The sequence below is a fragment of the Pleuronectes platessa genome, chromosome 18, assembly GCF_947347685.1.
Source record: "Pleuronectes platessa chromosome 18, fPlePla1.1, whole genome shotgun sequence".
NCBI classification, from domain to species: Eukaryota; Metazoa; Chordata; class Actinopteri; order Pleuronectiformes; family Pleuronectidae; genus Pleuronectes; species Pleuronectes platessa.
Genome location: NC_070643.1, coordinates 14140580 through 14155690, shown reverse-complemented (window position 1 = coordinate 14155690; position 15111 = coordinate 14140580). Strand labels below are relative to the sequence as shown.

The 15111-nt window shown below is 42.6% G+C and overlaps 4 protein-coding genes across 4 annotated transcripts in view; 2 read left to right on the top strand and 2 right to left on the bottom strand.

The window, feature by feature from the left end:
* Positions 1–433: 433 nt before the first annotated feature.
* On the top strand, positions 434–4249 carry lrrc14b (leucine rich repeat containing 14B). The gene is made up of 3 exons (XM_053446669.1): positions 434–976; positions 1706–2328; positions 2880–4249. The coding sequence occupies exons 1-3, from the start codon at positions 701–703 to the stop codon at positions 3556–3558; spliced, it is 1578 nt and encodes a 525-aa protein (XP_053302644.1). The 5' UTR covers positions 434–700; the 3' UTR covers positions 3559–4249.
* LOC128461646 (cytochrome b-c1 complex subunit 7) lies at positions 3958–5973 on the bottom strand. The gene is made up of 4 exons (XM_053446670.1): positions 5922–5973; positions 4585–4653; positions 4286–4452; positions 3958–4155 (listed from the first exon to the last, which is right to left on the bottom strand). The coding sequence occupies exons 1-4, from the start codon at positions 5938–5940 to the stop codon at positions 4078–4080; spliced, it is 333 nt and encodes a 110-aa protein (XP_053302645.1). The 5' UTR covers positions 5941–5973; the 3' UTR covers positions 3958–4077.
* A 1420-nt stretch (positions 5974–7393) lies between these two features.
* Positions 7394–10607, bottom strand: mterf3 (mitochondrial transcription termination factor 3). The gene is made up of 8 exons (XM_053446757.1): positions 10511–10607; positions 9241–9608; positions 8924–9076; positions 8621–8810; positions 8349–8496; positions 8177–8248; positions 7913–8074; positions 7394–7801 (listed from the first exon to the last, which is right to left on the bottom strand). Exons 2-8 carry the CDS (start codon positions 9599–9601, stop codon positions 7607–7609), a joined length of 1281 nt encoding a protein of 426 aa, XP_053302732.1. The 5' UTR covers positions 9602–9608; positions 10511–10607; the 3' UTR covers positions 7394–7606.
* Positions 10608–10838: 231 nt separating this feature from the next.
* Positions 10839–15111, top strand: part of ptdss1b (phosphatidylserine synthase 1b) — a 5940-nt gene continuing 1667 nt past the window's right edge. The window contains 11 exon segments of the mRNA XM_053446428.1: positions 10839–11136; positions 11329–11380; positions 11382–11421; positions 11756–11800; positions 11903–12027; positions 12459–12617; positions 13073–13224; positions 13466–13607; positions 13783–13895; positions 14030–14095; positions 14944–15043. Of these exon segments, the coding sequence (XP_053302403.1) occupies positions 10961–11136; positions 11329–11380; positions 11382–11421; positions 11756–11800; positions 11903–12027; positions 12459–12617; positions 13073–13224; positions 13466–13607; positions 13783–13895; positions 14030–14095; positions 14944–15043 (1170 nt within the window). The 5' untranslated portion in view covers positions 10839–10960.

Sequence of the window (15111 nt, the reverse complement as noted above, 5' to 3'; positions counted from 1 at the left end):
ATGAATACATTGTTACATTTCATAAGGAAAAATGAAAAACGTGATTGACCTGACTTTTCAGAGGATATTTGAAGTCTTTGGTTGCTATGTTCATGTTTTACGATCATCGTCCTGTTGATTTATGAAACTTTTGTCCCATAGGTATTGATGCATGTGAGCACACAGAGAGCTCCTGTGTGTGTCTGTACATTCAAATTTTGTATCTAATTTCGTTTATTTAACTATATTTAGATTGTTCCTATGTTGCTTTTCTATTTTTTGCTCTCACAACATTGTTCTCTTTGGTCGTTACAGCGTGGTGTGAGTGTGACTGTGAGTGTGTGTGTGTGTGTGTGTGTGTGTGTGTGTGTGTGTGTGTGTGTGTGTGTGATTAGTGACAGGTTTCCAAACCACCCACTTCCTGTTTATCTCTCTGGCAAAAGTTGCAAGTGGACACCGTGCCCCAGAAAAAAGGACGGGAGACAGCTGTTCCTAAAAATAACCTCAGACCGCTGACCTACCACAAGACCCCTGTGCCTAATTCCTGTCTCAACACAACGAGCCCTGTCCCAGACAAATGCACAACCCCCGGATAGACAACAGCACAGGACACCAACAAAGCAGAAAGCTGAGGAGGGAAGACACTGGCAGGCGGAGCTGTTTGACAGCTCCCACTAAGAAACTTTGATTAGTGCAACAAGCAGGGAAAACCACCTGGAACATGAAGTCCCTGGGATTCCTCGCTGCAGAGAGTTTCGTCCAGACTGGTCCAACCGCTCTGGAGAACCTCAACTGTTTGTCTTTTAATCTCTACCCACTTCTCTTCAAGGCCTGCTACCTCCACGAGCAGGCCGACCTGCTGCATGCTCTGGTCCAAACGTGGCCTCTTCCCGAGCTCAACATGCAGAGGCTCCTGGGAAAAACCGTCGACTGTCAGACGGACCTCACCTCACGCACCTGTCGGCTCTGTCTGGTGGCGTTTCTGACCGGCTTAAAGGTACGTCACTGTTCTCAAGTGAATCTGGTCATCTTAGATTAGATTAGATTAGAAAACTTTATTTATCCCAAAATGGGCAATTTCGTTCACAGTTTCCAGTCTCACATAATAGATTACTTAATAAATACAATAAATAGCAATAGGAGGTAGACAAAAACATATATCAAAGGCAGTCCAACACACACATTTAACTCACAATTCATTTCAGCCCGTCAGTAACAACCACCCTGCCCCCGGAAACACCCAGCAACACTGGTGTGCTCTCCACCTACTCCTTACTTTTGTCATCATTTAGTAACCTGATGGTTGCAGGGATAAAAGAGTGGGAGTACCTCATTGTTCTTGTCCTGATTGAACAGTAGCGCCGCCCTGAAGGCATTAGTTTAAATTCTTTACTGAGGACATGGTCAGGCTGACTGATAATGCATTTGGCTTTCTGGACTGCTTGTTTGTTCCACAATGAACTTATGCTCTTGAGCTGGATGCCAGTGATCTTAGAGCAGATCTTCACAATTTTATTTAAACTATTCATGTCTTTAACTGACAGACTGTTAGTCCAGCATATAAAGGAAAAAGTTAAAAGACTCTCAATGAAAGATTGGTAAAAAATTCTCAATCTTTCATTGAGAATTTCAATTTTCATTTCTTCTTGTCACATCCATGCATTATCTGGATTCTCAGTCATTTGGTCAAATCAAATTTATATGAACTTTATCTTGTCTTCTTCAGGATTACGTGCTGTCTCCTCCAACAATGTATGCCAAGTGCCTCCGTGTGGTGGACCTCACTGGCCTGAAAGACATCGAGCACCAGGACTGTCACTGCCGCTCCACCCTGGGTCGATGGGCGAGAACCCAACTCCTGACACAAATCTGCTATGAGATCGTGGTCGCCATGCAAGCCTTGGATGTGTCCCGATCTGCCTTCGAAGTGTCGGTCGACGTCCGTCTGAACGGCTTTGTCACAGGCCGCAACTATGAGCTTGTGACTCAAGCCTTCCTCCTCCTCCGCTGCTGTCCTCTGAAGCCTCGTTTCATCGTTTTTCGGGCCGATTCTCTCGCTCTCAAGCAGCTCTTCTATGCTCTCCGGCTCGCAGAGCCCGAATCCATCACAAAGCTTGAGATGGTCCACAATGTTCCCCTGGAGGCCCCACATCTGGAGGTGTTGCTGTCCCGGGTGGATTTCCCTAAACTCCAGTCTCTGACCCTGCCGGCTGGGGCGCTGGATGTTCGGAGGTTGGCCTCTGACGAGAATCTGTTGGCCACCATCGGTAACCTGCTGGCAAAGCTGAGCCTGACTGAGCTCTACATGGGATTCTCCACTCTTACTGGACAACTACGCAAGGTGCTGAGGTCAGTGAATAGACAGATGTAGAAAAAAACAGAACACATGTCCTTTGTATAAATGAGATATCTTACCGGCACATTGCAGCTTCATGAGCTTTAATACAGCTCAAAATCAAAACCTCTCACCAGCATCACAGCACAAAGCAGCTTTCAAGCTCATGTAATGGAATGGGATGTATTCAGCTGTTAGCTGAAATGATGCCAGTGTGAGGACAGACAGCTGCTGGTGAGATATGCTTCACAGTTCGATTGGAAATAGAGCAGGAGGATAAAACTACTGCAAATCAAAATAGAAAACAAAACACATGGACAATGCGTCCATCCAATCAGCAACAAGCCTTTTCCGTTTGAAGTTATGCCGTTGTACTTCTTGATTTGTTGTTGTAATTGCATTTCAGAGCCAACAAATAAAACAAACATAAAACAGAGCTGTCAATCGAGCTAATCCTACCCAACACAAACCACTTTAGTGTGTCTGCCTGCTAATTACTGAATAAAAATGTACAATTGTGTTGCACTTTAAATATCATTCAACACCACTACATTTCTCTTTCCAGTCCTCTCAACACACCTCTGCAGTGCTTAGAGTTGGCCAACTGTTGTCTGACCCGCGTGGACATGACGTACTTGTCCAACAGCCTCCACAGTGAGACCCTGGTCCGCCTGGACATCAGTGGACACGACGTCTTCGGCTCTTTCCCCACTGGCTTCCACAAACTGCTCAGCCGCTGCTCTGCCACACTGGCCAGCCTGACCCTCGAGGAGTGCAGCATCGAAGACGAGCACGTGGACGCCCTCTCTCTCGCTCTGGCTCCCTGTCAGGTGCTGGAGGAGCTCAAACTCCTGGGAAACCCTCTGACCTCTACAGCCCAGCGGAGCCTATTCTCCATGCTGTCTCGAAGTTTTCCAAAGATAAGCTACATAGAGGTACCAGTTCCCCGAGAGTGCTACCCAGAGGATGTTGCTTATCCTCTTGATGATTCAGTCCTTCTGATTTACAACTGTGAGTTGTTTCAAGAGGTCAGATGTCAGCTGCTGAGCATCCTGGAGGGATGTGGGAGGGGGAATGTCAAGGTGTGCACACCTCTCATGGGGGCCTACGATCCAGACATTCATGAAACCAACAACGAGCTGGGGGTATCCATGCTAAGGTCTTTCAACAGTGTCATGGGGAACTTTGTGGAAACCATAGATGAAGTGGACCACAGGAGATCACAGGCTCAGAAAAATGATTAGAGATTTAAATGAATGGTCTGGTAGAATGGGCCATATTTAATTTATGGTGCCAATGCAGTGCGTTATCAATCCGTCACTGTGATGATAAATCTAGATGCCTAGTTGTGTTTGACTATAGCATCATACAGGAATTCAATTCCAGTCGATTTATTAGCTCCTAGTCGGTAACTCACACATGAGCAGTGCAGATAAAGATGTAACTACTGTGGCATAGATGCATATTTTGTGACCTGTATCTAATGTATATTTTCTTATGTCTATATTCTGGTTTAAATGTTGTATATAACTGGATTTGTAAAGTCACATATCTTATATGCAATGTTGGGCAGATCCCATTCTACCAGGTGTACACATGTGATTGTTTCATTGTCATTTTATAAAACGTGACACTTGCAAATCTTTGAAAATGTATATTTCTTTAATGAGCACCATCTTATAGGGGTCACTTTTCATTTTAAATATTAAACCAGGGGACAAACATGTACGGACTCAAGATCCACAGCTCTGATCAGGAACCATCTACTTCTTCGACCACTCTTCCATTTCTTCACGTTCACGGATCACCTCATTCAGATATGGGGACAGGTAGCTGACATCCTACAGGAAAAATATAATTTGTTAGTTAAACATCTCTGAATCCCTTTACATTGAGAATTCAATATTTCTGTCTGGTAGGATCTGGGTATTGGCAAAGTCAATCAGTTTAAAATAGCAGTTTTCAGTCTACCTCCTCGAATTTCATCCACTGATCTTTAGGGAGGATCTGCTGCTTCATGTTAAGATCCAGGGCTCTCTTGATCCTGAACACCCTGTTGTTGAGCTCATTCTCTGGAAGCCGGCTCAGGGCTTGTTTCACATCCGAATTTTCTTCGATTGTGTCATCACGCATTAAACCTGTCACAGAAAAAAAGAAAACGCGCAATGCTGAAGATGCTGGATGGAAAAATCTATAATACAACGGGACATGTTAATCCAAGACAATTCAGAATTTGGGCGAACATGTTGTCGGTTGGTCTTTGTCCTTACCAAGCTTGTTGAAGCCACACATGCCGTAATACCATTTGCGGATTCCGAGCATTAGCCGGCCCGTCGCTACTGTGGACAAAACAAGAAGACAGGATCAGTCAGCACAATCATATATCAGGAAAAAAAATTCAAACAGTAGAAAATGCGGAGAGGAAGGGGTCTGGTTCCAGCAGTGATACAGTAATACTACCACCACATGATGTAACTCACCATTTTTGCAGAGGTGGAAAGCAGCCACATAAATTTGCTCAAGTACTGCACTTTTTTTACTTGAGGTATTTTTATCTTCTGCTACATTACATTTATGCTCCACTAAATTACTGTCGAAAACATAATTTGATGGTTTGAGGCCTACATTGGTTAATAACTATAATTACAATGTATGTAATTTAAAATTATAGGTAACAAAAGTTCCTAAAAGATTATTTTAAGGCAGAGCCTCGTATTTGTTTCTTCTTTCTATTGTGATCCTTTGGAGGGGTATTGACCTTGTAGAAAGAAGTCAATAAACGCAGCTACTTCATACAGACACAGCAGTTCTCAATCTATACACTGTTCAAGGACCATTTTTCTGCAGAGGCAGTGCTTTTATTAATGATACTGGCATCACTGCATTATGATGATGAAGATACCCTTTAGTTAAGTAGGATTTTGAATGAGACTTTGCATTCTACTTGCTGCATTAGTATGTGTTTATCCTCCACTTCATGATTTGATTTCTGATTTCCTCAGGATAGAAGAACTTTTTAGACAAACACCAGCAAAGATTTGTTATGTGCTGTTGACTCAATACTTGAAACTGTGCAAGTGAACATCATGAAACCCACCTAGGGCTTTCAGGCCACGTTGATTGATTGAAACATTGAAAACTGGAGGACAAACAGTGGATAGCATGTCGATCTGAGATTAGAATGACAGCAGAACACAACACTGGCTCTGATGCTAAGAAGCTAGCGGTAGAAGACATTGGATTATCTATACATAAATGAGCTGAAGAAGAGCTAAACGCAACAGCAGCCGCTAGGTTAACATTTCGAGAAAGTAAGTGGGTGGTTGTTATATAAATAAATAGAGGTTATTTCACTGTGGTGATGAGCACCGGCGGCTAAGGCTAAGCTAACGCTAGCCGCTCAGCGCCCTTAGCACAGAAGCTAGCTCGGGGACACAGAGGACACACGCAAGTCAAATGCGCAAGAAGACAAATTCACACAGAAGAAATGGACATGACGCGATGTTATGAGAAAAGTAACAGCACGTTCAACGCCATACACGTTTAACATGACATTAATGAGCTGGTTTAAAACGAGAAATATCAGCAAGGAGCGATGTGGATTTACCTGGTGCCCTCGACGCCATCTTTAACTCTAAGGACGAGCGCAGTGCATGACGGATAAGGGAAATGAGGTCACTGATCATTACACAATTTTCCATTGTTGGCTGATTATTCAGTTATAAAAATAAAATATACAGAACAAATGAATGTACTCGAAAATTTGTTAGGGAAATTCATTGCTACGGAAAATAAAAATAAAATCATCATAAAAAAAATATATTTCTGACCTCTGATCAGGACTGTGATTTTATCTGATGAATCATAGATAAATCCCCAAATAAAAAATAACACTGATTCCAGAAATGTAACTTAAAATGACAAAAAGATATGACATTTTCAGTTTTCACAAATCTGAAACTTTATTTTAAAGAATCTTCACATGTCTGTGATAATCTATTCCAGATTTAACAAATCTAGGTGAAGTGGTTTGGGAAGCAGACCTGGTCCCATGTGGTCTTTGTGAAAAAGATCTGTGAAATCTTCCTTCTTTCATAAATTGATACAATCGGAAAAGCACGACTTCGAGATTTGTGTCACAATTATCTAAAAAAGATATCTGTAAATGTTTATTCAACCCCAACCATGAATGTTAGAGAATAAATAAATAAATTACTAAATGGAAATCTTCCTTTCTGGCTTTCATAAATGAATATTTTTTTAAGAAGAATGTTGTTGTACCGTTGATGCTTTTAATTTATAATCAAACACTTGAGCGTAGTGATGGCGAGATGAAGCTTCATGAAGCTTTGAAGCTTTCCATCCAATTGGTTCGCTCATGGGCCGAAGCTTCATGGTGCTTTTTTTGCTCTACTGCGCTGTCAAGTGGACATTAAATGTAATGTAATTATAATGAAACCATGGCTTTGGTGTGTGAAGCTTTGAATTGAATAAACGAATTAATGATGTTTGTGATGCCAATACACGTACACGTACAAAATGGTTAACAGTTAATTTTTTTTTTTTTAAACAACAGCTTCTCAACAGTGCTGGGTTTCAGGCGGATACATTTTTTTGAAATAATTTCGCCTGCTTTAGAAACTATCATTTCACAGCGCACAGATGATGCTGGGGTACAAAGAAAAGATACCGCAAGTTTGTACAAGTTAGGAAATAAATTCCTTTTCTCCCTGCAATACTCAGAATATATTGCAAGCAAACGCACATTAAAGTCCCAAGACAAGTAGTGTGGGGGGGAATCCATGGCGTTTCGCGGCCCCTTTTATTTTGAATCGCACACCAAACCCGCGAACCCTTTCCTGAATCAGTGACGTGCTCGGCCGGCTCGCGAGGCTTCGAACGTCATCACATACGTCATCAACACAAGCCTTCATACGCGCTTCATAAAAATCATCCTCGATTACTCGACACACGCTTCGAAGCCTCGACACGGGAGGACACATCACTACTTGAGCGTATTAGCCAATTTTTTTTTACACACAGTCCCTCATTTGGAGCTCATCCACAAGTAAACAGAACTTTTAGCATGTTCATTGTTTATTAGATCGACCGTTGTTTTAGACAGAAGCTTATTTACAGTGTACATTTATTAAACATCACATTTACAAAGCAAAGGTTTTATTTCAAAAGCCATTGATGCAGCATGTTTTTTGTTTAAAGACACACATGTTTTCATGCATCTGACTTTATGGTTTTTATTCTCTCTCTTCTTTCATATGTCCTCATAGAGAATCAAAGAGTCTTTTGGAACATGTAGAAATCTTCCAATGTGGCCGAAGCCAGTTCAGTGCAAAAAGTCTCATCTGGTAAAGACACCAGGCGGTCCAGGGAGATGTAGCTGGGCAGCGTCGTGTCATACTGAGCTTTTCCCAGGTACTCGAGGAACAGGTGGCGTTCTTTGACACGCAGGTACTTGGTGTTCAGGACCTATGTGAGGAAAGACACTCAAGATTTAATTCTGAATATGGATAAATGCAACACAGATTAAATTAATCCCTTTAATTAGCAAAAGAGGGAGCACGCAGCTGTGTAAAGTACCTGTGGGAACTTGGTGATCAGGTGGTGGGGCAACTTCATGGTGTTGTGGAGAAGGTCAAATATTTGGGTGAGCTTTTTTTTATTGGCAGTCAGCACTTTGGGGACGGCAATAACGATGCTTTGGATTTCATTTTCCTTAAAGCCGAGCTCGATTTCACATACCTACGTGGATCAAATTTAAACACAGACACGGAAATTAATCAAAATATTTACACACAGTATCTCAGGATAGGTCACTCAAACCAGGGATGTTCAATTTAGTACCTTCAGATTTTCTTTAACGGGCTCCAAACTGCCACACAATAACCTGGGTAGACGACCGACAATGTTTCGGGTCTGGAAAGAGAAACAAACAGTTATAATTTGCTTTTCTTCTTTCCATCGACAAATTCCCGTTTGCAACAAACTGTGATGACACTTGGAGAAAGTGGCTTACATTAGAAGCACTGATCTTGAGTTGCTGCTGATAAAAACCCAGTCTGTTGTCCAGTCTCTTCACGCTGAAGTTTAGCAGATACGGAGCTCTGGATACCATGGATGCAACAGTCTCAGAGCTGAACTTCTTTGACTTGAGATAGTTCACCCTTCACAAACCACCAAAAAAAGAGCACGTTATTAACAGAGACCTGACTTTACAGCACTGCAGTATAGAGTGTATGTGGTTACATCATTCTTTGGAGAACATAGACTAATGTTTCTTCATTTCACCTGGTCTGCAGGTTTTCCAAACTCTCAGTGAGAATAAAGGGGTTGTGTGTGATGATATAGCCGAAGCGAGAGTCCTCCACCCCGATCCCTTTCAGAAACAGCAGCCTCGGGGCCACGTCTGTGTTGAAGTCAAGCCTCAGCAGCATGGAACCAACATTGGACCTTTGTTCAAGCTTCCACAGATTCACACCTGAAATGAGAGGAAGATGTTGAATGATTAGAAAAAATAGACATGGGCTAAACGACCATTGCCCTCACCTCTACAGTTCTATATGTGCTTCCAAAAAGCTTTGGTTTTATTACCTAGTTGTACCAGTTTGCTGAGTGTCTCCGACTTGTCAACGTAGTCTCTAAGCGAGGTGGAGGCTGGAGGCATGGCTGCAGGAACAGATATAGCGATGGCCTCTTCATCACTGATCTCCTCTAATGCAGAATATTCAGCAACAGAATCCAGATCTGATAAATGAAGAAAATTCAAATGGAGCAGATTAAACACCCATGAGAAAAACAACAGAGCTGAAATCAAATAATCTGAAAGATGGTAGCAATGACAATGATCATTGACTAATTAATTCATCCATTTATAAATTATTTGTGAATAAGGGCAAATCAATATGTACCTAATGACATCTGGTTTTCATTCACGGGCACAGCATCTCTGATTGGCGACAGGGGGCTCCTGTAAGCCACAACGTCCGTTCTTGACGACTCTTCTGTGAACTTGTCTTCTTTAGCCTCAGTTGCCAGATGTTTAGCTGATAATTCACTGTAATAGAACATCTGTTGTTTCCACCTCTGTCGTGCCTGAGTTGTTCGGTGACTCCCTGTGAAAATTGAGGACCCGTCGAGGATTTTGGAGGCTGTGCTTGAGACTGTTGTGCAATGGCGAACTTGAGTGGAACACTGCCAGGTGGAGGCTGCTGGAACGCTGCAGAGAAGACTTCTGCATCTTAGACACACCTGCGCATAGGACGAACCCATGGTGACTCTGCAGAGAACAAATGAACATGGCACATTAACTCTGGTTTGGTTTTATATTGTCATAATACAAACCACATTTTACACACGTGTCCATATATTGAAAAAATGATTGAATAGGAATACAGACGCAATAAAACCAGGCACTATACAGTGTAGAAACAACTCTGTTATTATCGCTAGACAAGGGTAATCTACATTTATGAAAGCTTATACAGGATAATACAACACAGACAGACACACAACTAAAACACAACTTAAGAGACAAAACAAAGATCGAATATAAGCAGCATTGCTAGGGGGGGGGGGGGGGGGGGGGGGGGGGGCAGGTGGGGCCACGTTGATACAGCAAAGGCTATAATCAGAGTTTGTCCTTTTAAGCAGCACATAAGTCTAAACTGAATGAATCTGTGTGGAGAGCACTGACCACTGCCATAGACTTACTGTTGTTGTAGTCAGGTTTTTTTAATTGAAAACTGTATTCAGTAAATTCGTGCACAATTGCAATAACAGTAACAGTCGATAATATTTTTAGAGCACTTTCTAAATAAAAACAGTGTTCACGTTTGTCTGACTGATTTTATCAATGGTGTTTCTGTGATGTATTATTTTATGGCCTATTCTTCCATCTTCAATTAGGAGAAGACTCCTTCGATGACAGAAGATGAGTCAAGGAAGTCATCATTCAGGTCCTTCAGCAGCGTCGTTGGCTCCCGGTCAAACACTGCATTGTTTTCAAGATTCCGCTTCTCACCTCTGAGGCCACCCACAATCTCGCTCCTCTGTACCTTCCTGAACTCCTTCACACCAGCACACCAGCGCCCCCCCCCCCCCCCACACACACACACATGAACACGTGGCGGAGACCAGACAAATACGTTAGACGAAGCTTTAAGTTGATAGTCTACTCACAGTTCGTGAATCAAAGTGTTTCCACCCTCAGATCAGCTTCGTTACCGACCGCACAATGTCAACTGTTCTCACGTGTTCAATACCGGAAGAGCTCAACGGAAACAAACCAGGAATGTACCATTACGGGGCAAGTACGGGTACACCAGTGCCTTTAAGGTACTTATAAGAGTGAGTTTTAAACATTGAAATTATTTTTGAATGATACACTTCTAGTCTGAAAGGTCTATTAAAATCCCGTATTTAAAATTTACGCGTTTGGATTCATATCAATAAAGGTGTAACTTCGCTGGCGTCCACCCCGTCAGCTAAGTGGTTCGGTCCACCTCCAGGGGTTTTCTGTGTGTGCGGTTCCCGGTTCCACACATCGTCCTGTCACTTATATCAGCTGTTAGCTTTAACCGCTTCGATAACACGAGTAAAAGTCCGAAAGTCGGTCCCGGCGGTGACATCATGGCCGCCGCTCCTTCCCGAGCCCCGCGGGAGGAAGACAACAACTACAAACTACATTTCCGGGCGATAAACGATCAACAAGTGGACGAAATCTGCATTGATTTATTCTACAAGCCGCACACCATCAGCCTGCTGACGGCCACTGTGCTCAGCCTCATGTACTTTGCGTTCACCAGGTAAACAACTGGGTCTCTCATATTAGTTTTCAAGCTGTTTCCGCCTCGAAGTCACAGAGTTAAACTGCTGCAATTCCACCTGCAGCTGCCTGTGACAATGTAGAACAAGTGTTGAGTGTGTGTGTGTGAGAGATGTATGTTGGGTGGGTCACAATCCTCCCTTTGTTAACACGTGCTATGGTTCGTCAACAGGAATGACGAGAACTCGGACAACAATCTGCGAGTTGGTCTTATTGTGGCTGTTTTCCTTCTTCTCGGTCGTCAGTGTCCTGGCTTTTCCGAACGGTGAGAAACCGAGAACAAGAACTGACACGCACCATGACGCCATTGTTCACGTTGATGTTCTGTCAGTCAAAGCCCAAATATGTGATGATTAGATAATAATTGAATCTAACTTTTTATCAGCTTCCAGCTTCCAAAATATTAGGATTGTCCTGCTTTTCTTAATCTCATGTCACAGTGGATCAGTAAAAGGTTTTTAGTTTTAAACTGACGCCCGGACACATTCCCACCCAAAAATGACAAATCCATTGATTATATACTCACCTCTAAAACAGTGGACAGGAGCAAGAAGGTGGATTGTGAGTGAACTTTTCTTTTGTCAAACTTTCCTCTTTAGGACCTTTTATCAGGCCTCATCCGGCGATATGGAGAATTGTGTTTGGTAAGTCACTGTGCATCAAATGTAAAGCCCCCCTGTGTTTTCTGATCAGTTCCACGTTTCATGTATCTTTAACTTCACCCGCTTTTCTCCTGTTGTGGTCAGGTCTCAGTGTTCTGTACTTCCTGTTCCTGGTTTTCATCATCTTCCTCAACTGGAACCAAGTGAAGTCTCTGATGTACTGGCTGGACCCAAATCTGCGCTACGCCAAACGGGAAGCCGACATTATGGTAAGAAGTGTTTGGACCTAGGAACACACACACACACACACACACACACACACACACACACACACACACACGTCATTCATTGTTTAGTTGTTGTTTTTTGATGAGCTTTGTTTTATCTGAAACTAATTGATTTTTTTTTTTTTTTTTTTTTTGTCTAGCGGTTGTAAAATGTAGAACTTTTAACTTTTGGTTATTTAAATAAAAGTGGCTTGATTTTAGTTTTATTGGCGCACCAATCCTCATCCCATTTCAGTCTTGTACTAATAAAACTAATCAAATGCAATTTAATGTATTTCACTTTTTACTAATAGAGGAAAAGCTCAACACGATTGGGAATATCTCCATTTTAGGACAAGCCTCAAGAGGGGATTTCTTCTGTTTGTGGCTATTGTGATTTTAGGATTTGGTCAATCTTCTTTTCTACTCTACAGGAATATGCTGTAAACTGCACAGTGATAACATGGGAGCGCGTCCTGAGCCACTTCGACATCTTTGCGTTCGGCCACTTTGCCGGCTGGGCCTTGAAGGCTCTGCTCATCCGCAGCTACGGCCTCTGTTGGACCATCAGCATCACCTGGGAACTAACAGAGGTAATGTGTGTCTGCTGTAAAGTTTCTGATCAAGTTAATGTAGAGTTCCGGCAGCAAAACAACCTTCAAGCCCCCGGAAAGTCTGCAAGGTCATGTAAAAAACTAATCAGCTGTAATTTGTGGTTAGAACAACACTGCTTCTTCTCACTGTGGGCAGGCAACAGGAATTGAATTTAGATAAAAACCCTGAACAAAGCAGAGTTTGTACACGGGATCAGAACTGATACCTCGACTGCTGACAACTCTGCAGGAGGGATTAGATTACGAGATTGAGCCAATTCCAGAGTTACTAATCACAGAATAGAGAGCGTCACAGAGCCTATGGCCAAACAAGTAAAATCAATACATTTTCTAGATTAAGTCAAATCCAGCAAACTCTGAGCCCCTTGATTGAAAAGATATAACTTCACACCACATCCGTATATTTGTTTTTAAGGATCATCTCTTTTTCACAGCTGTTTTTCATGCATCTTCTGCCAAACTTTGCTGAGTGCTGGTGGGATCAGGTGATACTGGACATACTGTTGTGTAACGGAGGAGGCATCTGGCTGGGTATGACCGCCTGCCGCTTTCTGGAGATGAGGACCTACCGCTGGGCCAGTATCAAGTCAGTGAAACATTTTTCTTTCCTGCTGAGTTTTCTTAAGTGATAAAAATTATTCATATTTGGATCCCAAATTAAAAAATGCAAGTTACTATTGGGAAAACATTTTCTGTCATGACCGCAAAACACAGCTGAGAGCTTTTTCAAACATATCACTCAGGGTAAACTGAAAGGGGGACTCGTAGAAATGAATTGAAACACCATCGCTGGGAACAAGAACTGTGCTCACAATGTGTCTGTTCAGGGAAATCCACACCACCACGGGGAAAATAAAGCGAGCCGTGCTCCAGTTCACCCCGGCCAGTTGGACCTACGTGCGCTGGCTTGACCCGAAGTCGTCCTTCCAGAGACTTGCAGGCATCTACCTCTTCATGATCATATGGCAGGTGGGCTCCGACCAAAACCCCTGATGTTAGGGCGTTAAGGAACATTTACCTTCACTACTGATCTATTGATCATTTCATTTTATCCCCCTTGTCCTGCTCTCCCTGTTTGTTAGGCCAGTCCATCTGTTGAGAATCCTATTCAGTCCGGTCTGTCCCTCTTCTCTTGTCTTCACAGCTGACCGAGCTGAACACCTTCTTCCTCAAGCACATCTTCGTCTTCCAGGTGTCTCACCCTCTCAGCTGGTGTCGCATCCTCCTCCTTGCAGCCATCACTGCACCCACTGTTCGGTAAGTAACTGAATATGACCCAAAACAAATTGGAACTTAAAGTGATCCAGGGCTCTCTGGTGCGTATGAAGATGTGAAATGATTGCTTTGCTATGTTAAAAAACGGATTACCTTCATTCTTCAACCTTTTTCAGGCAGTACTATGCGTATCTGACAGACACCCGGTGCAAACGAGTGGGCACCCAGTGCTGGGTGTTTGGGTGAGTATCTATCTGAACATCTATAAACATGTTGGAAAGTTTCATTAATGCTAGTACTTGAATTCACGGTGAATTCACAATACTTGAGAAATATGAGTATTCTGATAAGTAAACTTAACCAACCGTCATCATTGACCCTGTTGGCGTATTCTATATCACAAGGAAGCAGCCGTACCCACAGTGATATTTGAATCAAACTAATCCTGATGAGAACTCTGACCACGCCATTAATCAATAGTGCCACATGTTTATCTCCTCCTGTTAAAAGTTCATACGTGTTGACAGGGATATTTTGAAATAAATAAGATGTAAAAAAAATTGCAAAGAATATCCGTCTTAGTACTTTTTAATTTGTGTGTATTTTGGGAATTATTGAAAAGGTAATCTGGTCTGAAATTATGATTATTAAAGTAGCCGTATTTTGATTCCATTTTCAACCTGCTCTTTTACTGGCCAATAGAAATTCCTCACATCATGTAGTTGCTGACCTCGTCTCAGACACAAAGCGGCCGATGCCCTCAGTCTGCTCCAGTTTCCATGGCAACGGTACAGGCTCTGCCCTGAAATACAGAACAAAGAGACGACTCTTCGGTCGGAGGTTCACTCGTGCAGTCGAACCCTTCTACACGGCGAAAGTTCACACTGCAAGTTCTTCTCATAGCTGAGAAACGATAAATATGCAGCACTAATGTTACATTTCAAATGTGTTTCACATCTACAGAGAAGCTCCCTTGTAATGAAGCTGCATTGCCAAGAGAAGGAGGAATTGTTTAATACATGGGCCTGTGTTATAAAGCTCCAGAGCAGCAGAAGAATCCATCTAATTGTCCTGTTATATTTCTCCTCAGAGTCATTTCTTCCGTGGAGGCTCTCACCTGTGTGAAATTTGGATATGACTTATTTTCCAAGACAGAGATTAGTTATGTTCTTCTGTGGCTACTCTGCCTGGTAAGAAATTACGTGTATTATTCGGATTATGGGGACTAAACTGTATTTATTGTCACATTATGGTGGCA

Coding starts and splice junctions, on each gene's coding strand:
- mterf3 (XM_053446757.1), bottom strand. CDS start 9,601: ATGGGTTCGTCCTATGCGCAGGTGTGTCTAAGATGCAGAAGTCTTCTC. Junction 8,249..8,348: donor TCAAGATCAGTGCTTCTAAT/GTAAGCCACTTT, acceptor TTCTCTTTCCAG/ACCCGAAACATTGTCGGTCG. Junction 7,802..7,912: donor TGATCACCAAGTTCCCACAG/GTACTTTACACA, acceptor TTCCTCACATAG/GTCCTGAACACCAAGTACCT.
- LOC128461646 (XM_053446670.1), bottom strand. Junction 4,453..4,584: donor GTGTGGCTTCAACAAGCTTG/GTAAGGACAAAG, acceptor TTTCTGTGACAG/GTTTAATGCGTGATGACACA. Junction 4,156..4,285: donor AGTGGATGAAATTCGAGGAG/GTAGACTGAAAA, acceptor TTTTTCCTGTAG/GATGTCAGCTACCTGTCCCC.
- lrrc14b (XM_053446669.1), top strand. CDS start 701: ATGAAGTCCCTGGGATTCCTCGCTGCAGAGAGTTTCGTCCAGACTGGT. Junction 977..1,705: donor CGTTTCTGACCGGCTTAAAG/GTACGTCACTGT, acceptor TGTCTTCTTCAG/GATTACGTGCTGTCTCCTCC. Junction 2,329..2,879: donor CAACTACGCAAGGTGCTGAG/GTCAGTGAATAG, acceptor TTCTCTTTCCAG/TCCTCTCAACACACCTCTGC.